Source organism: Neofelis nebulosa, chromosome 5 (genome assembly GCF_028018385.1).
Source record: "Neofelis nebulosa isolate mNeoNeb1 chromosome 5, mNeoNeb1.pri, whole genome shotgun sequence".
Lineage (NCBI taxonomy): Eukaryota > Metazoa > Chordata > Mammalia > Carnivora > Felidae > Neofelis > Neofelis nebulosa.
Window position 1 is genome coordinate 22,592,341 of NC_080786.1, and position 27,130 is coordinate 22,619,470.

Genomic DNA, 27,130 nt, shown 5'->3' on the forward strand with positions numbered 1-27,130 from the left:
TAAATGGATCATACAGTATGTATTCTTGTGTATGGATTCTTTCACTAGACATTGCGTATGTGATTTTTATCAACTTGGTATCACATTCACTGTTTTTTATTGCCATATAAAATTATATTTTATATATATTTTATTATATATATAATATATATATTATATATATATAAATACATATTTCATTGTATGACTATATAGAAATTCATTTCTTAATTTTATCGTTGGTGAAAATCTGGGTTGTTTCCAATTTGGGCTATTACAGTTAATGCTCTTAGAAATACACACACACAAACATTATACCTTTCTTTGTATAGTTATAGGTAGACTTGTTGAGTCTACAAGCAGAATTGCTGGGTCATAAAGTAATTACATAAGTTACTTTAGCAGATGCTGGCAGAGTCTAATAAAGATCGTACTAATTCGCGTTCCTACACACAGTGTATGAAATTTCACGTTGTTCCGTATCTTCCTACAACCCTTGGTAATTTGTCTTCTCATTTATTTTAATTTTTTGTACTCATTTTGCTGGTGGTGAAATTATTTTCATTTTCCCAATGATCCCATGCATGTACTAACTGCATACTTGGATACCCTCTTTCATGAAGTGTCAGTTCAGGACTTTTGTCTAATGAAATAGGTTTCCCTCCTTTTTCTTTTACAGATTTGTAGGAATTGTTAGTATACATTCTGATTATGAGTTGTGTTGTTTAAGTAATTGATGCCTATGCCAAGATTACTACGCTATTCTACCACGATGTCTTCTGGGAGTTTTATTTTTTGACTTTTACATTTTCTCTACAGTCCATATGCTGCAAGTGATTCTGTGTGTCGTGTGACGCAAGAGTCAAGATTTATATTTTCCCAGGTGGGAATCTAATTGATCTAGCGCCAGTTTAGAAAACATTACCATTTCCCCCAAAGTATTCTAGTCACGGTTTTGTCATAAATCAGGTGATCATATATGCACAGATCTGTTTCTGGTCCCTACATTTGTTCCAGCGGCCTGTCAGATACTAGCTTTTCCAGCACAGAAGAAATGGATATGCGTAAGCTCTATCAAAGTATTCTCAAATGCATTTAAAATGTGACTAATACGTTTGACGTTTAAAGCACAAGTTGATTAGTCACAAATCTGAAGAATTATATTTAAAAAACTAAAAAAAAAACCCCTAAATGGAAAAAACATTCAGTATTTGAAATAATGGAGGCATGCTTAAGAGAAAAATAGATTCTCACTTTAGCACATTATGATTTCATAGCTATTTTTATGAGTGTGATCTGTAGAAATTGCTCATATATTTGTGTTATGCCATAATTGCATTTCTACTTGTGGTTTCTATAATTTAGTCTACTTTTAGTCTTGTGAACAGTAAAATCATAAAAAGATCAATAGTGTCAAACCACACTTATCTGATTTCAGCAAGATATGAGTAGGATCAAGCAATAATGACAAAGTTGGGGCACAGAGTGGTTCTTTGCTCTAGTTGTATTATAATCCAGGTCACTGAAATCAAAAGGAAAGTTGGGAAGTAAGATGGTATATGTTTTATTAACTCTCCCTCAGGGTTGTTTGAGTAGAGAAAGTGGCCCAAAGACAAATCAAGTCGGTATCACCAAGCATGGTGGGTTACCAAAACCAAGAAGGCAAATCACAAGGCAAACAGAAATTGCATCCAAAAAATCACATGTGGAACTCAAAAAGAGACCAGAGCTAGAGTGGGCAGGAGGTAGTCTGGAGCCAGTTAATACCCAGGTGTGCTTATCGTCACAGTCAGAGTGGAACATGCCCTTTACGAGGTTAAATCTATCCTTTGGAAATGTACAAAATCAAAGGCCACCATTTGGGGCTACAGTCTTAAAAGAAACAAAGTTTCTCATTATTTTTTACGTTCATATTTCACATTAAAAGTTTTTCATTATTGTTGTTGTTGTTAGGTTTTTTTTTTTTTTTTTTATAGTTTTTACAAGTTTATCCTTTAAACTTATTGCAGAGTATTTCTGGAGGGGAGCTAGAAACTGCTCCTGTCTCTGTTTATATAAATAAAATATAGTGTCTAGCGTTTCTGTATCTGTTATATAAATAAAATTTAGTGTTCTCAGGGATATTCTACAGATAGTAAAACATAACTCTCAAAACTTACCAACTCTGTGTTTTTCTACTTATTACATTTTCTACATATTTTAATTGCTTAGTTCTACTTATTTTCTATTTAGAGGGTGGTGGTTTTTGATGTAAAGATGAATAAAATTTTACAAAGACACATCCATTTGTTAAAAGTCATCTGCTCATGTATTCAGGAAAGGTCTTGTCCTCAAATTAACCTTTCAGTACATTAATATGGTTTTACTGCTGTTTTTCTAGCAATATGGATCAAAGAACCTTGTCTTTGTCAGGGTTAAAGTCAGAAGGTGCTACAAAATTCAGTTTACTCAGGATTGAACATAGCCACAAATTAGAAGTCTAAGGTTTTATTCCAAGAAGTTGTTTTCTGAGGCATCACTCAAACAGCTGAGTACTCCAAATGTGGTTATTCGTCTGTCACTACTACATTACTTGACTTGGGGTGGTTTTGATGAGTTCTATACTCAAGCTAATGTCGTGTGCTTTTTTAGCATTTGTATGTCCATCAGTACTGATGCTATTCTGAATATGTATTTAAGTGTAAGCAGTAATGTCTCCTTTGCTATTTGAGAGATTCAAACATAACTGTTTCTCAATGTGCTTCAAGATTACTATTGACCATGCATTCTGCATATTTCAGTTGTTATCAGACTACTCATATGTGTGGTCAGTTCAGATTTTCAATCTGCTCTGAAAATAAATCTCTTAGTGATAAGGATTCACTTGTATTATCTTAGTAAAGATGTCCAAGATAGAGGCTGATCTGATCAAATATCATCCTCCAATACCTATTCACTATTCTTCCTCTTTTCCTTTAGGTAGTACCTGTAACGAGCATGTAAATTACTTCACTTGCTTATCTATAAGCCTCACCACTTGTGAAGAACTGTTTTGGTGTCTTGAAATACATTCAAGACTTGAAATACATTCAAGACTTGAAATACATTCAAACCATGTAACGGCACAGCTCTTAATAAATGACTGTGGAGAAAGAGCATATTTATTTATTTTGCAGGTAGAAGACTTGCATATTATGTTGATATTAGGTTGTGAAGTCAGTGAGTAAAGAGTAATTCATATGGAATCAAACTATACCCAAAAGAACTTTAGTCACTCATGAAGTTATCATCTCTAGTTAAGTCCATTCTGTCACCTTTTCCTTTGACATTAAAAGAGATTGTGGCATCTTAAGTTCAGTAGCAGGTGAAACAGCTGACCTGCATCCAGTGGTCATGTTGTAACTTCTTCAAAATACTAAAATCACATTCAAATCAATAAAACCCCCACTGTATGGGAGAAACAAAGGAAATAAGACCTATCTCACACCTTATCTTCTCCTAAACTGAATGATGGTGGTAGAGGGAGGGCACTTGGGTAGCTCAGTCGGTTAAGCATCCGAACTCTTGATTTCAGCTCAGGTCATGATCTCATTGTCTGTGAGATGGAGCCCTGAGTTGGGGGACTGCTTGGGATTTTCTCTCTCCCTCTCTTTCTGCCCCTTCCCTACTGTCTCAAAATCAATAAGTGAACATTAAAAAAAAATAAACTGAATGATGAGGAGAACTACCTTTACTATTTAAAACAGTACCTTGTTTTCCTTCTCTTTCTCTCAATCTAACAGCCATGTAGTGCAACTCTAGTATATCATGCAAAATACAACAAGAAAAAATGGCTGTTCACCAAAATTCATACTCCCTTTAATCCAGGGTAACAACTGCAGCTGGGTAATAACACCCACCCGCTTTGCCACTAGTGTGGTTGCAAGTGAGGCTCTTACAAGTGGAAACACTGTATGCAAATTGTATGCTTTGCACATGAAATTATGCATATTTGCTTTCTATGCTCTTTGTTTTTCTGTTCCTGCTGGTTGGAACGAAGAACAGAATGACCTTAGAAGCCACCCACTAAAGATGGGAGAGCCATTGTCAGTCTCAGTCCTTAAACAACTGCATAAGACAAGCACTTGCCCCTCTTCTCTCTATCAGCCTTCAGGACACTCCCCAGAATGTTAGGTGAGACAGAAATAACTCTCTACATCTCAGAAGCCACTGAATTTTTGTTGCAGCTCTTGTTATAAGAGCTTATTAAATCTAACTAATAAACAAAGCAAAGCCCACTGTTCTGATTCCTCCATCAACTTAGTAATTTAACATTTCCCATGAAATAGTGCTTTAGTAGCTGGTCTTGACAGGGCAATCAAAATGTGACTTTTCATCATTATAAGGAACTCACCCAGTGCTCCAGCCTCTCCTAAGGATGGCAGCACCCCTAAGTCCCTAAGTAGTTTTTCTTTTGCCCTCTTTAGCCAAAAATTGGTCAGCCTCATTTCAGCACAAACCCTTCTTGCAATAGCTCTTGGGCATTCAACCTCCTGGTGTTGCTTGCTAAAGCCAAGGCATTAGTATGATCCGTTGAGTTCATCCCAGCCGCCAGATGTAGCACAGGACGACTTTGAATTTCAGATAAAGAATGAACTTTTTTTTAGTATAAATATGTCCCAAAGAAAGAAAAAGTCCTTTTATTGCTACAACCACCCTTGGACTAGTAAGCCTTTCAAGGGACATCCAGATGACCTGAAATTGACCACCCTTCCCCATGTCCCTGACATATGTGCACAAATCACAGGAACCTTAAAAACGCGTGTGCGTGCATGCACGCACATGCACTCACCACCAGATGGATCTGGATGTGTAATTGCAGTATGCAGAAGTGACGTATTTCAGTACCACAAAACATGACATATCACCTCCTCATGTGCCTCTCTGCCACGAACATCTGTTGTTCCCATTCCTTGAGAAATTATATCTTTGTTGGCTGCTACAGCTATTAACTTTCCTGCAGTTTCTTCCTGTTTCATCAAATTTATACAGCTTACATTCTAGATCCTTACTTCTATCATCAATGCGTGCATAGCAAGGAACATTCCATCTACATTTTCCCATCAACTTTTATGGTTTTACATTCTCACACCCTGTCTTGTCGTACACTCATGGAATGACCTCATTAGGTTTTCACACTTTTTTTAAGAGTTGCAAATATTAGACATCACCCCTTTGTTCACTATTGGTCTCCTCAAAAGATGAGTGAGAAGAATTGCTTCTTGTTCAGTATTCTAGGCTTTTGTTCCACTCCAGATTATTTTGAGTTTTTCTACACTTTCTATAATACCTTTTGGATGATCCAGTGTAAATAAAATTGTTTTGAAGGTTCCAAAGGAATACCACCAAAATTACTGGTTTCCATGGAAACTGCAACAATAATCCTGCTATGGGCACAACATTAGCAAGTTTAAAAAATGTGTCCTTTTTGGGGCGCCTGGGTGGCTCAGTAGGTTAAGCATCTGACTTCAGCTCAGGTCATGATCTTGCAGTCCATCAGTTCGAGTCCCACATTGGGCTCTGTGCTGACAGCTCAAGCCTGGAGCCTGCTTCGGATTCTGTGTCTCCCTCTCTCTCTCTCTGCTCCTCCCCTACTCGTGCTCTGTCTCTCTCTCTCAAAAATAAACATTAAAAAACTTCTAAAAAAATGTGTACTTTTTTGATATTTTGTTGTTTAAAATTATAATTGTAGTTTGGTTAAATGTGGTGATATGATAATGTATCATGACTTTCGGGATGAACACTGGCTTTTAAAAAATATAATCGGGTTCTAATTTCAGCTCTCCCCCTTACTAGCAGCATCTCCTCTGAAAAGCTTTGTTTTTACCATTTCTAAGTTATAATTTCTCTTTAAGTAAAACAGAAATAATCATGATTACTCCTCATTTATTTATTCAACCAATATTTATGGACCACCTAATATGTACATGTGTTGGCTGGATACTGGGAGTACGAATATGACTAGTGCTCTGTTCATGCACTCAAAGAAACTGTAATTTAGGAGGGAATATAGGTGAGTTCACAGGAAATTATAAAGCTACATCATGAGCGCTCTGGGGGAATAGCTATATTCAAAGAATAGCTGACTTGGAAGATGAAGACTTGGAAGATGAAGTTTGCTACAGACAGGTGGGAGATCACATAAGGTGTATCCTGAAGGGTGAATACGAGTTAGCAACACAAAGGAGAAAGAGGATGGAGGCTGCCCGGTATGCATTGATTTAGAGTTCAAGAAGAGAAAGCGTTTGAAGGGTTTTAAGCAGGGAGATGACATGATCAGATATACATTATATTACAACAACAACAGGAAAGCCTGGGTGGTTCAGTCAGTTAAGCGTCAGACTCTTGATTTTGTCTCAGGTCAAGATCTCACAGTTCCTGAAATCGAGCCCCGCGTTGGGCTCTGCACTGACAGTGTGGAGCCTGCTTGGGATTCTCTCTCTCTCTCTCTCTCTCTCTGCCCCTCTCCTGCTTGAGCATGCTCTCTTTCTCAAAATAAATAAATAAACATTAAAACAACAACTACAAAAACCTGACTCTAGAGTAGTGAATAGATTCCCAAGAGTGTAGGCAAGGAAAGAAGTTAGCGGGGCTGTAGTAATCCAATCAGAACTGATGGTAACTGGAACTAAAATAAGGTCAGTGAAGAGTAAGAAGACACAGTGTATCAGCAGATGGTGAGGAGGTGGGCCACACAGGATTCTGAGTTTGATTTTATTGGGGGACTAAGGGAGAGGGAGGAATCTGTGAAAAGCCCTATGTTAATGGCTCATGGGGTCATATTCACAGACACGGTAAAATACAGGAAGGAAAGAGGTGAGTACTGTAAGAAAAGAAGACAATTCAATTTCCAGTCTGTGGTACTCGAAGAAGTCATGCTTCATTGGAGAGATAGTCTGTAGACAGTTGAATACACATGCATGAGGTTTTAGAAGCAATCAGGTTCAAAAGATTGATTTGGAAACCACCGACACTGAACTAATAAGAGATGATGCAAACACCCCATGGTGAGAGAGTGACATAGACGAGAGGGAATGGAGAGCCAAGGGCAAATCCAGGGAAGCAATGCCACTTAAAAATACAGGCAAAGTGAGAAGAGCTCATGAAAGAGATTGAGTAGAAATCTGGAGGAAGGAGAAGGAAAACTAGATCACAGTATGCCATGGAACCCGAAGCAAGAGAAGAAGAGATCACTAGCATCAGATAGGAAAGAGTCAGAAAAAAAGACTATCAAGCTCCATTTGACAAAAAGGCAACAGGCAACTGGAGAACTCTTCTCTGGCTTTGTTAAAATCATTGAATGAAATAATACATGGAAAAATATTTTATCTTGAGTCTACTCTGCAAATATAAGTTTGGTCTTAAACCAAGAAGATGGAGGACTGCCTTTGGAAAAGAAGGCCATTGTTCCAACTCAATGAGCTACATTTCGTATTTTATCTGCACTATGGTAGTAGATAAACGTTAGTCTGTTAACTATGGGTCAGACACGTATTACCTGGAGGAACTAGAGAAGTAAACATCCAGTCCGTGTCCTCTGGGCACTCCTAGTTTATTTATTGTATGTGCGTGGAGTGGGGGAGAAATTGACCATTATGATATAGGGTTGAAGAGTGGGGAAGGGAAAGCATGTAAAGAATGCATGAGGGAAACCTACCCCAGACCATGGTGATAGGGTTAGAAGAGTTAAAAGGAAGATTTTGTAGAAGACATCAAAGATGATACCTCAAGGAGGCAGATTTTATTGGGTAAAGAAGAGCTAAGAAGATGTCTAGCCATTTTTTTTTTTTCTGAGAGTAGCAACTACAAAAGATAGGAAAATACAAAGAACGTAAGGAATGGCACAGTTGAAGAACTACTGGTGGTCTCAAAGGGCTGCAGCCACAGGAGAAAGGAGGAAGTGATGATACAAAAAGGGTAAGAGGCCAGAGGCTCCTGGGTGGCTCAGTCGGTTAAGCGTCCGACTTTGGCTCAGGTCATGATCTCGAGTTCCTGAGTTTGAGCCCCTCATTGGGCTCTGTGCTGACAGGTCAGAGCCTGGAGCCTGCTTTGGATTCTGTGTCTCCTTCTCTCTCTCTGCCACTCTCTTGATCATGCTCTCTCTCTCTCTCTCTCAAAAATAAATTAAAAAGAAAAAAGGATAAGAATTCAGACTCTGGAGGGTCTTCTATACTATGCTGAGGAAATGCCATGTGCAATCACTTCAGTGACATCATATTGGTCCTCAACAAATATGTAATGAATTGAAGAATACATAGTGAATTACATGTGGGCCCAGGTGGCCATAATTTTTTCTGTTATCTAAAATATTCAAATAATTTCTCAGTATATTTGGTTTTAAAAAGTTATTTATGTATTTATCTTAAACCTAATGGGGTAATTGGAGAGATTATACCAACGGCAAATGTTAAACGCATGGGTTGACATGGGAAATAAAAACCACATAAATAATGCCACTTTTACTTAGAGAGTATGATTTTTTTTTATACTGCAAGAAAGCATACTTGAAAAAAGTGGGAAAAGGAGAGAATGACATAGCAGAGTTCATGTTTGATAAGTGGCAAATGGAAAGAAAAAAATCCCTCATTACTTTGCAATAGGTTTCTAAATCAAGAACTCACACTTTTCTTCTGGGTTTCTAAATTTAGTAATATTCCATTTTTAATTTCCTTGCCTTGTTCAAAACAAGCACTATTGTTTCATATTTTATGAGCACGTGCTCCTCACAGTCTATTCACGGTAATAGGTAAGCCACAGGGCAGCATCATTCTCGGAGTGTGCTAAGACAAGTTTCCTCCAAATCTACCATCTCGCAAATATTTCACATATAAACACAATGGATTCAGGTACATCGTGTAATAGTAAGCTTTGCATTTGCCAGGCAAATACAACCCGACTTTCCGTATATATCTCATCTCCTAAGGAAAACCAAAGCGAAAATAAGTAACAGTGATGCAATATTAATAACGTCATTTTATCTGAATTACTCCATTAAATGAAATGACTGTTTAGGAGTAAAACAAATTCAGAAAGTGACAGGCATCTCTAACTTTCTACAATAGCTATTACTATAAAAAAATATTAGCGTGAACAAATTGCATTTCAACTTGAGCTTTACTGCCCAATAACGGCTCTGAGGGTAATGTGATTTTAAAAAATGAAACGTTGAAAATATGTTATAAGCTGTATATATTAATATTTTTTGGCCCAGTAATTCCACTCCTTAAAATAATTCTAAATGTATGAGTGGGGTCTTTTGCATTTGATGCTCTCTTTGCTTGTAATGTGCTTCCTCGAGGCATACAGTTGACTATTTCTTTGCTTCCCCTCTGTCTTTATTTAAATGCCATGTTCTTGGGGCGCCTGGGTGGCTCAGTCGGTTAAGCGGCCGACTTCGGCTCAGGTCATGATCTCACGGTCCGTGAGTTCGAGCCCCGCGTCGGGCTCTGTGTTGCCAGCTCAGAGCCTGGAGCCTGTTTCGGATTCTGTGTCTCCCTCTCTCTGACCCTCCCCTGTTCATGCTCTGTCTCTCCCTGTCTCAAAAATAAATAAAATGTTAAAAAAAATTAGAAAAAAAACCTTAAAAACAAAAAATAAATGCCATGTTCTTAATTCACATCCCTGACCACTTCATTTAGGATTGCAGCCCATTTCTTCCCCCTTCTCACCTTTTCTACTCTTTATGTAACTCACCACTATCTGACATGTTATATATTTTACTTATTTGTTTTGTTTCCCGTTTATCTCCATTGGAATACACATCCTATGAAGGCAAAGATCTCTATTTGTTTTGCTGTTCTATCTCTACCAACTAAAACACTGCATGGCAAACAAGCATTCAATATAAATGTGTTCAATTAATGAATAAATATATTTTTCACAGAGATGTTCATTATAATTTTTTAAGTAGCAAAAAAAATAATCATCTCAAGTGTGTAACAACTAAGACATGGTTATTAAGTAAACAAACTAGTTCATTTACATGATGGAATATTATGCACCTATTAAATGTTTGTAAATATTTATGAAACACAGATAAATCCTTACATTCAAATCTTAGGTGGAAAAAAAAGTCACCAAAATTTGTGTAGACTATGATCACAACTACATGAAAATAAAAGAGAGAAAACAACAACCAGAGAGATTGAATGCAGAAGCAGTGGTCTTGCTGGGATGGGTGTGACTGAGGACCATTTCTTTTCTCCACTGTTTCTATTTTGAAGCTTATGTAATTAGCATGGTCTATCCACAGAGGAGAAATGAAACTAATCAAAGAAAATGCTTGAAAATGTAATCTGTTGGTTTGTCAGAACATTGTCAGTGAGTATTTCAATGATTTCAGTCACAGTGAAGAATGGTGGGAATATTTCTAAAAATCTATGTGTCTAACAGGAAAAGATAGTGAATAACGTGCTTTTTAAAATCAAACGTAAACCTATTATTCTAGCCTAAGGAAAACATTAATTGCTATTTTTGGCCCAATCCAATGAAGAAGCACTGTTTCCTAGTTTCACATAGTTCAGGAAAATACAGTGGCCACATATCCTGGGTATCTGCTCAATATTTGATTTATCATAGTACTTCATCTTCCCATGGGGAATTTTGAAAAGCCTACAGAAGCAACAGCGAAACTGAGAGTTTATTTGCAAAAATAAATGCAATTTTAGTCTTTGCTTTAGTCTAGTTCCCGAATAGGTACTTTTAAGTCAATGAATTTGGGAGCCGTTAATAACAATAAGGAAAAAAAAGTACCTAACTTTTTCAGTGCACTCTCTTTTTTTCCGAAGGCATTCTGACAACTAAAATCTCTTCCCTTTTGAGATAAGATACTGAGTATGTTACACTTCTGTGGCAATCTGAAGTGGCACACTCGTTTTCTGTTTTTTTGTTTTTTGCTGTTGTTGTTTCATTATTGCTGTATCCTCAGGCTTAAATGTATTCATCAGAAATTAGCTGGTCTGCAGCCAAGTGAGTCCTGATTCATTTCTAGTCAATGGTTAAACACATTCCATTTATTCACTACCCCAAACGTATTATCTGGGAATGGAGAGACTGGGATACTCTTACAGTTGGGTTAAAAATGCCCACATGAGACAAAGGTCAACTCTGAGCCATGGCTATGAATACCATCTTGAGTTCCTCTTATTAAGAGATGCTATAGGGGCGCCTGGGTGGCTCAGTCGGTTGAGCGTCCGACTTCGGCTCAGGTCACGATCTCGCGGTCCGTGAGTTCGAGCCCTGCGTCAGGCTCTGGGCTGATGGCTCAGAGCCTGGAGCCTGCTTCTGGTTCTGTGTCTCCCTCTCTCTCTGCCCCTCCCCCGTTCATGCTCTGTCTCTCTCTGTCTCAAAAATAAATAAATGTTAAAAAAAAAAAAGAAATGTTTAAAAAAAAAAGAGATGCTATTACTTACGGTGCCTGGGTGGCTCAGTGGGCTTTGGCTCAGGTCATGTTCTCACAGCTCATGGGTTTGAGCCCCATGTCCGGCTCTGTGATGACAGCTTAGAGCCTGGAGTCTGCTTCAGATTCTCTGTCTCCTTATCTCTCTACCCCTCCCTTGCTTGCACTCTCTCTTTCTCTCTCATAAATAAGGAAAACATTAAAAAAAATCTTTTCTAAAAGAGACGCTATTACTCAATCCAAGATAAGTGTGAAGGGTGAGGATGTGGGGGTGTAGGCTTCCATTGCTACCCTATGTTTGAAAGGAAGAAGGAGAACAGGAGAAAGAAAGTACGTAAGTGGCAGGAGAGGAAGAAGGGAGCAGATGGAGGGAGAGAGGAAAGGAGGGAGGGACTTAAATGCTAAGAGATAAATGAATGCTAACTCAAGCCTTCTAAATATGTAGTCTAGGAATAGCAGAATGCCCAAACCATTCAGTGGTAAAATTTGAGTTCCCTCATCACCATGAAACTTCAACTTTATTCACTGAGAGAAATCTTTCTCTTCAGGGGCCTCCTGGCTGGTTTAGTTGGTTGAGCCATCGGACTGTTGACTTTTGGCTCAGGTCATGATCACACAATTATGGGATCGAGCCCTGCATTGGGTTCTGTGCAGACAGCACAGAGCCTGCTTGGGATTCTCTCTCTGCCCCCTCTCTGCCCCTCTCCTGTACGTGCATGTGCTCTATCTAACTATCTAACTACCTATCTAACTCTCTCAAAATAAATAAATAGACTTTAAAGAAATCTTTCCCTTCAGTATCCAAGTCTGTATCTTTAATATCAGTCACCTCACTAAATGGGAAAATGACATACCTTTGTTTGCAATTTTCAGGAAGATAACTCTAAGTTGGGGTTTGCTTGTACAATGAAATAACAATCAAACGTTTATGGTTTTCCAGGTTCCACTGAGATTTAAACATTTTACTCTAACAGAAAAAGATACCCAAGAATACTGAAACAATTAAAGTATTTCTTGTGAGTCTTGAGTTTCTGTCAGAGAGTAACAAACTGCAGTCAAATGGTATAAGAACATTACTCTTCAGTTCCATGTTAAATGGGAAAGGCGTATCAATAAAGATTATACACAACAAAGAGAGGCTTTGGGAAGAAGTCTGATAAAACAAACGGGTATCTAGAGGTGCTTGGGTGGCTCAGTCAGTTAAGCACCCAACTCGTGATTTCGGCTCAGGTCATCATCTCGTGGTGGTGAGATTGAGCCCCATGTCGAGCCCTGGGTCAGACTCCTGGGCGTGGAGTCTGCTTAAGATTCTCTCTCTCCCTTTCTCTCTGCCCCTCCCCTGCTTTTTCTTTTTGTCTCTCAAAAAAGTACCCATAATTATCATTAGAAATTAAACACAGATCCAGTAAAATTATGAATCTGTTGAATAGAGAGAAGTCTTAGTCACTTTAAAGCTAGTGATTAAGCCTTCAGCTAATGACTTCCTTCTAGACTGTTACTGGAAGCACAGCTAGAGCCTTTCAGGCCTCATCAGAGCAGGGCAGGAAAAGGGAGGAGGAGCTGAAATGCAGATCAGCTTATTCCCTTGTTCCGACAAGTGCTGATGGAAGATTGGATGGAACATGCACCTGGAATGATGGCCTCTAATATTATTAGTGGTCATTTCAGTGCATGCCAGACAAGGGATGCTTGACTTAGGTAGACGTAAGAGACCTTCTCTAGGCTTTTCTAAAAGGATGCTAAGGCAAGTCTGTAGAAATCACTATAAAAGCCTTAGATCTTTTAAGCAGTAAATGACTCCCCAGACACTCGTGTTCTCGAAAGCTAAGGGATGTGGAATGTTCTGGTCTACCTTATTCCCATGATTAGCTGAATTTTCAGTTTGTATTAAAGAATGCTTGTTTTCCAAAAAAAAAAAAAATAGTGGATATTAAAGCAAACTGAAGAGATAGGGGCTTGGTGACATTATTGAACAATACTTATCAGTAATGATTAAACACCAAGTAAGCTTATTTCTTGATACAATAACCTCACTAAATCCTCATAAGAATGCTAATACCCATTTTACAAGTGGGTTTAGAGTTTTAGTCCTAGCTTGGTCAGTAATCAGCTAGATCTTGGATAAACTGCTTACTGTTTTCGCTCTTTTTCCTCCTATGTGTAAACACATATACCTGATTTAATTATGTCACAAGGTTATAATAAAAATTTAGTGATAGGAGGAAATAAAGACTCTGAGATAGCAAAATTTGGTGACATGTGAGTAGAAGCATTAGTTAATAAAGCACTACAAAAGAGAAAGAGAAAAATAAAATAATCAGAAATGTTGAAAATATAAATATATGATCATAAGACATATTACATATAGAGCACATCTGTTCATTAGTTGGAGTAAAATTATTTGTAGATAAGTTAATTGTGATCTAACAGCATTAAAACCAAATGATGGTAGTGCTGATTAAAGTCTAACCTACATATTTTTTTCTTAAAATTAAAAATTTTTTTAAGTTCATTATTTATTTTCGAAAGAGGGACAAACAAAGCATGGGGGGAGCAGAGAGAGAGGGAGACACCGAATCTGAAGCAGGAACCAGGCTCTCAGCTGTCAGCTCAGAGCCCGACATGGGTCTCAAACCCACAAACTGTGAGAGCATGCCCTAAGCCAAAGTCCGACACTTAACCGACTGAGCCACCCAGGCGCCCCTAATCTACATATTTCTAAAATGGTTCCTATGTGTGATTCTGTGCCTATTGAGAACCAGTGAAATAGAACTACCTAAATCAACACAGAATATAACTTTAAAAATAGAATACTGAGAGGGGCGCCTGGGTGGCTCAGTCATTTGAGCGGCCGTCTTCGGCTCAGGTCACGATCTCGCACTCTGTGAGTTCAAGGCCCGTGTGGGGCTCTGTGCTGACCGCTCAGAGCCTGGAGCTTGCTTCGGATTCTGTGTCTCCCTCTCTCTCTGCCCCTCCCCTGTTCATGCTCTGTCTCTCTCTCCAGTATGGTCTGCACACTGCATGATTGCCCTTTATCCCACATGACTCTCAACCGTCCTTTCATGACTAAGGTGAATGTAGAGTAAACAGAAAGTACAATTGTATCCCATGTTTCCTCTGACCTTGAGCTTTCTGAGGATTCTTAGAGAAACCAAGCCAATCAGAGTTGCAGCTTTATGGCATAGCCTACGATGCTCAGTCTTTGTGATTATGACAGCAGATATGTGTGGTATGTGCAAACCACTTCCTAGATAGGCTCACAGTGGAATGACAGGAGAGAAGAAAGAGGATTCTGTTCCCCTGGAAAGGAGTTATCATTGAACCTCTGAAATGGCCCAATTTTTCAAAAATTTTATACCAATATAACTATCAATAACAAAGTATCCAAGTAACAGTGGCCCCAGTAATAGGAACATTATTATATCACTCAACAAGGAGTCCACATCTTCTTCCCTATGCACCTCCTCGTGATTATAGATGGCTACATAATTACAGTACATCATACCCTTCCATCTACACATCCTGGGGGAAGGAAAGGAATAGTGACACAAATATGTCCCTTCACATGTCTCTCTTCTTTTTTCAGGGGGAAAATAACACCCAAAAGGCCCCACAGAAATAATCTCTTTATATTCTATTGGCTAGAACTGGTCACATATTTGCCCCTATGTCTGGAACTGGGTAAGGGGACAGGAACTACCACTGGCTCGGAATACTCACAACTCATCCCCTGGGTCTGGGATACTGCTGCCTGCACAAAACTGGGTTCTTTAGGTTTTTGATGAGGAAAAGGGTTACGTGATTATCAGACCTAATGGCATATCACAATTTTTGTCACCAAGATTTCAGAGATGAAAACTATTAATTTCTGCATTCATGAAAGAAAGAGAAGGAAGTTGACACTTCTTTCTCTCATCTTCTGCCTCATTGCTATAAATAAAGGAAAACAAGTTGAGTAGAATTTTTCAGAAAATGGAACCATATTGGTTACAAACTCTTAAGAAACCTGATCCAACGACAAGGAAACCTGAGTGTGCTACCAGGATTTGGGCATATCACTAGGGCTCAGTAGGCACCCCCCCTCCCCCATAAATTAAGAAAGATTGGATTAGATAAATTACTAGTAGGTCACCTCTTGTTGCAAGTTTCCATGAGGCTTTGAATCAGCAGCTAAATTATACATGATGGTTTTAAAACTAAAACTAATTTTATAACCACTTTGTAACTTATAGCCAAACCTTGTGCCCTACTGATCCTGAAGAATTAATGTGGTTTACAAAGCAATTTACTTTAAGGTAAAGAGAGTAGTTAGGAGAGATTCAAGCTCATCATTCATATTTGTAGTTTGACTAGCATAATCACACTCAGATACTTATAGTGAATTTATCAGGGAAGAATGTTTTCAAGTCAGTCTTCCCAAAAGAGTGTTACCAAGTGGTCTGGGAAGGAATGGGTTCCGAGGTAAAAATAACTTTAGGAGGTGCTGGGTTAATCATGGTTAAACAGATTTCTTTATCACTGAATTTCTCAGAAATGTATAAAGTTAATGTGTATGATGAATCGCCAAAAGAGACATATTATCTTTCAAGTTCCATTTTGACGATGTATTCTTCTTTCATGAACACTTAATTTTCCCCATGTAGAAAATAATCACATCACCTTACTTGTATAGAGGGGTTCAAATAACAAAATATTTTGAAAGCATCATGTTTTGCAATATGAAAGCCTTTCCTCCCCAAAATTCTTTTTAAACTACTTTTTAACAGTTCTGACCAGGGTGATTATAAGATGCCAATTTAATAGCACTTATCTACAAACAAAAAATAAACATGTTTAAAAATACATATAGAATTGTCACACATACCAATTTAATAACTATTAAATGATACAAACACTGCCTTATTAGTACTGTGAAAGTACAGTATTATAGGCAATGCACGCTTTTATTCCTACTGTTTTGATTTATTTCTCGGTGATCATTTTCACATCACCTTTGTGAAATATTTCATACAATAAAGGCTCGGGGAAACATACTTGGAGAAATTTTCAACTACTTTTCCAAATCTGTTATAATAAATTATAGACACATTTAAACTCATTTAAAAGAAGAAAAAGCAGGAAGACGGCAACAGTAAAGCGCAGTAAAGTTTTTACTGCTTATAAAAATAAGTCAGGGGGCGCCTGGGTGGCGCAGTCGGTTAAGCGTCCGACTTCAGCCAGGTCACGATCTCGCGGTCCGTGAGTTCGAGCCCCGCGTCAGGCTCTGGGCTGATGGCTCGGAGCCTGGAGCCTGTTTCCGATTCTGTGTCTCCCTCTCTCTGCCCCTCCCCCGTTCATGCTCTGTCTCTCTCTGTCCCAAAAATAAATTAAAAACGTTGAAAAAAAAAATTAAAAAAAAAAAAGTCAGTCAAGAAGGGATTCCAGGCTGGCAACATTCTAAAACTGTTAGCAGGCCAAAATCTCAAATTGTAATCTTTGTAGAAGGTGAACTGCATAGAGTGAATTTTTATTTCTTTATCATTCTGCTGGTAAGAGAGGGGTATTGCCTACCCAGGGGAACATCTTACTGACTGGAGCACAGCAGAAATGTGAGTCACAAAAAACACAGCAGACTTAGGGGCAATGGTCAGAGGGCAAGCCAGACTCCATTGGTTTAGTAGAAGAAAGAAGCCTTTAAAAAAAACAACCAACCAATTAAACCCCCCAAAATTGTACAAAATATCTTTCTTACAGGTGTCAGTTCTGAGTATAAACACATCACCATCTGCCAGTGAGCATATAGTACCAGAAGTGGCTTCCAAGCCCTTGGAATTTCAAATATCCTAGAACAAGGAATAGTGGAACGTTCAAGATATAACCGTGTCCCTATGGCAGAGTTGTAAATAATAATAACATTAATAATAATGATATGAAATGCTTGTTAAGTAGATACTCAGAGGTAATAGGCATTTGAGTACTCAAGTTCTTGAGAACTTTGAATGGGGTCATAGGGAGTTTTTTTAGAGCGCTAATTTACACACGTGTTATGGGCAGGTAGGAGAAGACAGGGAAGTTTGGGAAAGTAAAAGGATATAAAACCACCGTGGATTGGCAACTGGGACACACCCAATTTGTTTGCAAGCTGGAATGTTGTTATTTTCCATTTAACAGTGAGTTTTACATCCCTTTAGGTTACACCTTTCTAATGAGGAATGGTTTACGTTAAAAAAAAAAAAAATTAAAGTTATGTTTTCTTGACTTTGTAGTCTTGCCAAACTACCTACGTAGACAACATTGCCATCTAGTGGCCTAAACATACCACAGCCACCACTTTTAGGTTGGGAGCAGGGGTCCTGACATAGCTTTGAGGGGGTGCTCAACAGATGTAATGTTAATAGTGGTACCCAAGCCACACCAAGAGCATATAAACTCATCCAGAGAAAACATACTAACGGTTAGAGAAGCCACTCTGGCCCCAAAACTTTACCAGCTAGCTCCACAGAGAAAAGGACCACCACCATTGAAATAAGTGTTTGAACTGCCTCATTTATTTTCTTCCTTTGAACTTTTAAGATCCATTTCTCATCCTTTGTTCACCTACCTGCTTGAAAATATTTTCCAAACATTCTTTCATCTTTATAAAAAGGATATTGCCCTATATCACCACGACCACGTAAAGAATCAAGTATCAGGTTGCCAATGATGGTCAAGAACTCTAGAGGGATGAATGAAAGGGACAAGGGACATTTCTGTACTATCTTTGCAACTTCCTGTGAATCTAAAAACAGGAAAAAAACACAACAAAACACCTCTGCGGGGGGTCAGTCTAAGCCTTTAATGGAAATACAGAACTTGTCTTAGAAAGTACAAGAAAGAGCTAGACTTAGGTCTAAACTGATTAAGATTTAAGGGACAGGGGAACAGGAAGAGGCTTACAAGAGTGGGGTAGAGACAGCTTCAACTGAGGTTGCCAATATTCTGGAGATAAATATTCTTAGCAAGTATCCCTTGGGGACTTTTTTTAAGTTAAAATCAGATACTCCCTGCTTCTCCCAATTGACTGGAAGGCTTATATAATCCTTTGCTTCCACAACCAGGCCACCTATGGCAACAACCACCAACATGCCAAAAAGGCATGAAAAGGTATGGAGAACCATGCCCAGGACTGGATCATTATCAGATAACCATTGATGGGTTCTTGCCAAGCCCCATCTTTGACCCTGCACAATTAAGATCAGGATGGATATGAGAGTACCAACAAAATAGCCATTAAGTCTTTGTTAGCCCATATTTGATGAAACAAGGATAGAAACACAAGAAATTGGTTTAGATCTGTTTGACTAAAAGAACGGTGGGAAAGCTGGAAGAGGCAATTTTCAGAAATCCAAATATGTGTTTCTCCAAAATTTGCATCAAAGTCTTAGTCATGCCCATGCAAATGGATCTTAGTTCAAATTCATGTCAGAAAAATCTGGAACACACTTACTTCCTCTATGCAAATCTCCTAGGAAAGCAGCCGTTGGGTCTTACCTATGATAAAAAGAATCTCCACTGCAATGTCACTGACTGTTGTGCTCCGCGTCGTGGACAGATCATCGTTGCCAATAAAGCAAACGTTGTAAGGTACAGTCACGGCAACATAAAACGTCGCCAATAGAATAAGCCAGTCCCAGCCAGCTTTAAAAGTGCTAAAATGCAAAAGTATGAATTTGGACTTTTTTGCATCAGAAACTTTATACTCCGGAAACGCTGGTTTATCTACAAAAACATTCTGTGGATAAAGACAAAAAGGAGAGAAGGGAGACACAACATTAGAAGCAAGGATCACACAGCCTTAAACACACTTCTGTGAGGAGCATGATTCATACACACAATGCCAATGTCTCTTACAAGTGACTTTTGGGAGGTGGTGATGCAAAAAGTAGAGATGTACACACTAAAATTGAGCGGAGATCTTTGTTATAAGTAACACGAATGTGCAGAATTGAGTCATGAATGTTAAGCGAGTAATCCAGATTTTGTTCACGAAGAACAAAAAGATCATTACCTAAAACGTCACCTACAAACATCCACGGTTGCAAGTATAATCTTATATACACTGGAAACACAAACATACATTTGTATTCCTATTGTCATGGAGACATTCCACATACTTACAGTTTTGAGACAATGGTCATTATCCAAAGGATATGTTTGACCTGAAATTCTTCTAATAATACCAAAGCTACCGTTATTTTCCCAGAGAGGATAGAAATATATGATCATCATTCTATGGTTAACGCGACTTACATTTCTTCCAAAATATAACCAGGTGGTGCTAACTACATGCATTTTGCATTGTGGTTTTTTGGTGAAGTTTCAAGCTGGGAACCTGCATCTCACACCCTTGACTGGCATGGATTCATCATGACACTAGCTAGCCCTTGGTAAGACGGCAAAGTGAGAAACAGTTACTTAAGAGTCATTCAGGTCATAGGAGGAGAAAGGCAGTGTTCGCTGTGTAGCTGATTAAATGCAGGAGAACTGCTGGAGTTCTATAACTGCAAAAGCACGTCACTTTGAAAGCAGTCCAAAGTGATGAACAATTCTTACTGTTAGGAGACAAAAGGAGGCCCAACAATAGCGTGTGTGGAAATTTGACAAGCCTACGGCCAGGTACTTGCAGACCTTGCTTTGACCTCAATTAATGAGAGACACAAGATCGGTAATGGAAACTTAAATTTGAAAGTTAAGTTGAATGAAGTGAACAGTTAAAAGTTTTAGAATACATGTTACTTGCAGGTCATGGTATGTTTTCTTGTTTCAGCCAAGGGGGAAAGAACAAGTTGATGGGGTACGTTCAGGAATTCCTGAAATACTAGAGGATTCAAGAAAGGTCAGAGCCATCAGGAATATGTAGCTCTTTAGTGGCGAATGTCAGTGACCAAATATTTTTGCTGCCTTAATATTAATGCACCCCCTATCTTATATCTCTCCTTGGTAGGCATTCCCACCCAACACAGGCTTCTACTTCTTATTACTATTCTCACTCAGCTCACACAGGCACCTCATAATGCCAGGATTTCATGGTAACGGACTGCTGTACCACTTCTACATGGTCCTTTGACGCCCATCTGCCATTACATCTATGCCCATTACATCTACGTTCCATTCAGTTCCCAGGTATTTGACCTGTAATGACGCCCATTACATCTACGTTCCATTCAGTTCCCTGGTATTTGACCTGCCTCCTTCACCTCATTCTCTGGTTTCTAGAAACAAGTTTAAGGGTGGGCTTTGGCATAAAACTGGGAAGAGGAGAGTGACGTATACCTGTTGGGCTTCTTATTAAGGTGTAGGCAAGTGCATAGGAGAAGGGAGAGTTAGGGTTGGTAAGTATTAACTACGTGAAGGTTGATAAGTACTTCTGTTTATAGAAGGACATGATGGATTCCCATATAATTTTTTTTTTCAAATATAAAACAGTAACAGAGAAGCCATGGGGGAAGACCTCAATTTCTATCTGAGGAAGTCTTTTGCTACCATATTACAGAGATTAAAATTTTAACTTGTTTGAAGTTGAGGCCAGCTCTAGGAGTGAGGGTTGGGAAAACTCAGGAAGTATTTTCTTTTGATTACGCTGATTACATGAAGCATTAGTGAGGCCGATACAGAAAGTCAGCTATGTATTACTTACTTTCACAAGGCAGAAAATAAATGACACTATTTCATCTTTATAGGTTGTTTAAAACACATTTCTTAAGATTATTTTAAAAGATTAAAAATTCATTACATCTCAGATTAGGCTTAAATTGTGAAGGGTTTGTCTTTTTTTTTTTTTTTTTTTAAAAACTCAGATCCCACAAACATCGTGACACAGTCACCTGAGTGAAAAAAAATAGAGGCTCTTGTCCTCCCACCACCAGATTTGTAAACTTTTATCAAAAACCTTTTGAGGGGCACCTGGGTGGCTCAGTTGGTTAAGCATCTGACTTCGGCTCAGGTCATGATCTCACGGTTCGTGAGTTCCAGCCCCGCGTCAGGCTCTGGGCTGATGGCTCAGAGCCTGGAGCCTGCTTCGGATTCTGTGTCTCCCTCTCTCTCTGCTCCTCCCCCTACTCACGCTCTGTCTCTCTCTCTCCTTCAAAAATAAATTTAAAAAAATATTAAAAAAAAAAAAACTTTTGAGTGGAAGAAAATGTCTTACAATTGGAAAGTATGTTTTTAGCAAGTACGAGGAAGAGAGACTTCTTATTTATAACCCTGACACACCAAGTTTGCCTAAGGAAAAATGCAACCAACTATTCTCATTTTCGGTTCTATGTTATTTATTAATTTTGAAGCATGTTCTTTAGTATCAATGGTGTTTTTTTGCTGTTTAACCTCTACCCTATGAATTATTGAAACACAATGGCTAATGGCTAAAACCTAACTAAAGTAACTGCTCCCTAAACCATTCCTGTCACCTTTCTTTGAAACTAACTTTTGAATGATAGGAAAATGTTTCTGTAGTCGCTGCACCAAGTCCCAGGTTGTCACCCGCCTTCAAGGACCATTGTTACTGAGCCGGTAATATTTGGGCATTTAAAAGACTTTGCTTTCAAGCTCCCAAGGTCCTCATCTGATCTTTACATTTCTTGTGCTGGAAACAGTTGCATCATCAATTGTCATTTAAATGAGTAACAAATCAAAACAAAAGCAGAAATTAAGTCCCTTTTCCGAGATGTACCAGGCAGTTAGAGCCAGGAATGAAAGGTGTTACATCCTGATTCACAAACCTTGCTTAATGGCCTGATGAGTTCATTTGCCTAGGGTTGAATCATACATTCCTATTCCACAGAACTGCATCACGGAGCCGCAGGGCAGGGGGCAAAGGCATAGGGCTTTGAGTCAGAAGATTCACAGCAGGGTCCCATATCCTGCTTCTACTTTTGAGATCTCGAATAAGTTCTTTTGCATCATAAAAATGGAACTAATAAAAATCATACCTAGTATTGGCTTGCTGTAAAAATCAAATAATATGATGTCAGTAACAGGAATTTGTAAATAGCAAAGTTATAAAAATACTGAGAATTTGTGTGTGTGTGTGAATTATAACCAGAATTCCCCCCAATGGATTGTTCAGCTGATAAACTATCCAGATCATTTTTTCCTCTTCTTCCTTCTCTCTTCCTACTGTCTTTTAGCCATTCTACTCTGTCCTCCTTGAAAAGAGATGGTGAACAGGGCCGGTCCTGATTCTACACGTTAGAAGTAAGATACTACCTGTATTGCTGAAGTCGCTGTGTTGATTAGACATCCTTAATTACTAGGTATTATTTTAATGCTCCCTCTCATGTTTGTATTTCTTAGGTGATTGGCAATTTAGCAAATTAGTGAAGCAGTGAGAATTATGATTTTTTAAATCCGATTTTTAAGTACTGTTCTGTATTTTGTTGGATCTAAAGGGAAAAACAGGATGTTCAGCAAACACATTTTGAAGCTTAGTTATACTTGCTGTGTTTAAATGATTTTCAACTAAAGGCTACATGACAGTATCTCTGGCTAGTATTTGTTTAGGTGCTTTGTTGGTTGATGTGCATACAATCAAGCCCAGATGTGGCTACCTTTGTTTCTTCCTAGAACTTGTTTACTGTCACTAAGGCTGGCTTGGTAACTGAAGGCGAATGTAAATAGGAACCAGTGGAAGGATCCATAGATCAAGTGGTGTGCACCCTTTCAAGTCTATCCCTGGACTCTCTGGAAATCAATGACATCGGGGCACAGGGATCCCCAGAAAATCTTTATACTAAGTCAGGCCAAAATAAACAGCGTGTGACTCTTAATGGTGACGCCTGGCAGATCATCACCAGCATGGGTGGTGGTCCTAGAGCACAGATGGACCAAAGCAGTTTGTTGTGGTGTCCAGAGAGAAATCACACTGAAGCAGGACTCGGTTTGCAGCACTTTCTTGTCAGATCTCCCACTCCCCTTAGCTCAGGCATCTTTCTTTGTTCACTACAGAGAAACGGATACTTTATATATCAGATGTATGACTATTTTGCCAACACATGTGTATTAGGGAGTCTGGAGGTTTCTATGGAAAAAGTAAGATGCCAAAGAATTCCCTGTGTCCCTAACTCCCAGACCTTCTGGATCTTAGGTCGATTCCAAGATAGCTCTGCTTGTTTGATATAATTTTTCTAATGCCATTGGTAAGTTAGACCCTAAGTATTTGTACCTGCTACCCAGAGTCCCATCACCCCTCCACCCAAAGATTTATGTTCTGAAGACTCCACAATGCAAATTAATGATATTACCATCATTTGCAAAATTACCTTTGAATATCCGTAACTAAACAGACATAGTTCTGGGTTTCTCAGTGAAATCTCTCAGTGCTAAGAATCAGTTATGAAATCAGTGTGAAATCCTGGAACTCATGTAAAACTCTGCACAGGATCATCTTTTTAAGGCACAGTTCTTTGTTGCGGCTTTTGACAGGTAAGCAGCACCAGGTTTCAGAAAGTAGCCCTTCTGTCATTTACTAAGAGCGCAACTTTCGACAAAACGGTATGATATAAAGCATAGAATTTCAAATCCAATGTTCCACTGTGTGAAATTTCCAACTCTGTTTTGTAGAAGATGTAAATTTTTAAATGGAGTAATGACTTTGACTTGCTCATGGTCCTTCTGGATAAAAGCATTAAGTGAAATTAGATAAAGTGCAGAAGAAATGGAACTAAAATTAAATCAGAGAAATTTTAACCAACAAACTATGAATGTGTAATAGGACTTGATGCATCATCTTGTTCATAAAATGTAACCAGTATGTCCCCATTCGTAGCGTCCCTAGTACCGTATTGTACCGGCCACGGTAATATTCTAATCTCTATGCTGTGATAACACTGTGATTAAGCACTTTTATAACAGAAATGCTTCACGACTGCTGACCTTTCCTAGTTTATTCTTCATAGGAAAGCACAAGCCAAAGTGCAAAAAAATCTAGGAAAGCCAATAAATGAGTAATTGCAGCCTTTCTTTGGTGAATCAAATATCGCACCAGGGGAAACTCTAGCATTCAGAATGTACACACAATACCACCTACATTATTTATTTTCAGTTTGTTCTTTTCTCTTCTTTGCAGGTGCCCAGAGATGTGATAAAGGACCGCTCGACTCCGTCTCCGGGCTGAGTCAAAGTGGGTCCCCGCCCTGGATCTTCCTTTGGCTTTGTCTGGGGGAAAATAAAACTCATTAAACACCAACGAAAGCATCATTTCATCCCAAGAAAGTCAGGTTTTGACAGTTCCCTTTCAAAACACACAGTACATGTTTCTCAACACTTAAAATTATCTGCTGGCTCCTAATGACAGTTAATTTCAGTCCTTTACAATTTATATATTTTTGTCATCATATTAACTGCATTAATTTTTGAATTACAGCAAAACATACAAGAGCACTGAGAAAATTTCAAACTGTTTGGAAAAACATTAAGCCAAAAATAAAAAAAAATCTTACTCCTATTTTCCTGCTGTTCTACATTCATATCCCTAATTCTGCTCCCAATGTTTTTTCTTGACATTTTTCCAGAAAAATACCTACTATATGTCCTATATCCACATTTATACTTATTTTACTTTGCATAAATGGAAGTTTACAATAAAAATGGTCTACAAATTCTTTTTTCACATCAAAGTAACTTGCAAATCATTCTAGATGTGCACATTATAGTTCTCTCACATTCTTTTTAATAGCTAAGAGCATGCCATATTAAGGATACAGCTAGATTTATTTATATTACTATTTCCCTATCATGCATACTTAGGTTTAGTCAGGATTTTTTAAAAAATCTGTGTAGATAATCCTGCAATTAAATTCCTAAACACATAGGGCCTTGCGCTGGTGTGCCAGGATATTTTGTAGATAAATTACTAGGTGTGGGTATGTACATTTTAAATATTGATATACATATTCCAAATTTCATTCTAGCAATTTAGGCTCCCAGCAACAGTGAATGGACGTGCCTACTTCACCCGACACACATCAAAATTATGAAATCTATCAGTTGGTATCAAAATGCCAAGTGGAAATACAATGCTAACTACCAAAGGGGCCAGATTAGAGATTTATGACAGTTAATAAGCCAAGTTCCTTCTCAGTGAAGAAATCTAATCAATAGCTGTGATTTTCTAATAGAGCAACATCAATTTTACAGTCGTAAAAAGGGGGCCCTCAAAGGGAAATATAAACAAAACAAAACAAAACAAAAAGCCTATCTGTCTTGATCTTGGCTCTGAAAGGAAGAAAAGTTTTCCTTGAAAAGTTTTAGTCACAGTTTAATCCTTGGGCAGGATTGGGGTTGAAAATCATTCTACTTATGAGATCTAAAATCTCCCAAGCAAAGAAATGAATTTAAAATGTCCCTGGGTTATTGGCTCCTGAATCACACACACACACACACACACACACACACACACACACACAAATAGAATAGGGAGCAACTTATTTAAAAAAAAAAAAAAATATATATATATATATATATATATATATATATACACGGGGACTCCTGGATAGCTCAGTAGGTTGAGTGTCCAACTCTTGGTTTCGTCTCAGTTTATGATCTCACAGTCCGTGAGATCGAGCCCCATATTGGGCTCTGTACCACCTGCTTGGGATTCTCTCTTTCCCTTTTTTCTCTGCCTGCCCCCTGCTCGTGCTCTCTCACTCTCTCTCTCAAAATAAATGGATAAACATTAAAAAATATATACAAAGAATTCATGATAGTAATATTTGTAATGTTCACATATACACAAATACATAAATAGATGCATATATATGTAATATAGACATGTATTTGTGCATATAACTAAAATATGCCAAATGTCCATAAACAAAATAATGTATGAACAAACTGTGGCAGAGGTATGACACAGGATATACAAATTCTATTAATGGACATATGTGGGAATAAATGCGAAATGACTGAAATAGTGCCTACCTGTTACCATAGAAATGTGTCAAAAACATAATAATGAGTACAAAAGGAAGAAATACAAAATAGACAACATGGCAATATTTTCATAATATCCATATACATGCAAAACTAAATAACATATATTTAGGGGAATGTATGTGCTGTACTAAACTACACATAATCAAAACACATACATGTGCATTGGAGTTGCATCCAGGAACCAAATTTACATATATCTTATATATTTAATATATATCAATATATAACATAATAATATATAACATATATTTAATAGATCTATTAAATATATTTATTTATATTTAATAGATCTATTAAATATGTTTATATATTTATCATATAATAGACCATATATTAAATATATAATATATTATATATTATTATGGGTATATAATATATAGATTATATATTAATATATTATTAATTAATTATATATTGTTTAATACATACATTAAATATATTAAATATTATATATAATATATTCTATATTAAACATTCTATATAATATATTAAATATTAAATATTATATGTAATACACTCTATATTTAATATATATTAATTTATGCATTAAATATAAATAACCACAATATATATTATATAATATAAATAAACATATTTATATATATAGTATTTTTTAATAAAAAATATTTCACAACAACAAAAGAACAAGACTAAAGTGGTAAAGCTGTGTTACCTGACCCAATGCTCTGGAGAGGTGGTTGGCTCGGGAGGGTGGGGACATCAATTGCTTAAGAAAAGTGACTTAGGGTTAAAATCTGAAAGAGGACTAGTTGTTAATAAGGCAAG

At 37.8% G+C, this 27,130-nt stretch overlaps 1 protein-coding gene across 1 annotated transcript in view; it reads right to left on the reverse strand.

Annotated features, from left to right (window-relative positions):
• Positions 1-27,130, reverse strand: part of KCNH8 (potassium voltage-gated channel subfamily H member 8) — a 355,709-nt gene that overhangs the window by 126,042 nt on the left and 202,537 nt on the right. Inside the window, exons 4-5 of the mRNA XM_058729774.1 lie at positions 24,438-24,565; positions 18,905-19,145 (exon numbers count right to left, since the gene is read on the reverse strand). Of these exons, the coding sequence (XP_058585757.1) occupies positions 18,905-19,145; positions 24,438-24,565 (369 nt within the window). The remainder of the gene's footprint in view (positions 1-18,904; positions 19,146-24,437; positions 24,566-27,130) is intronic.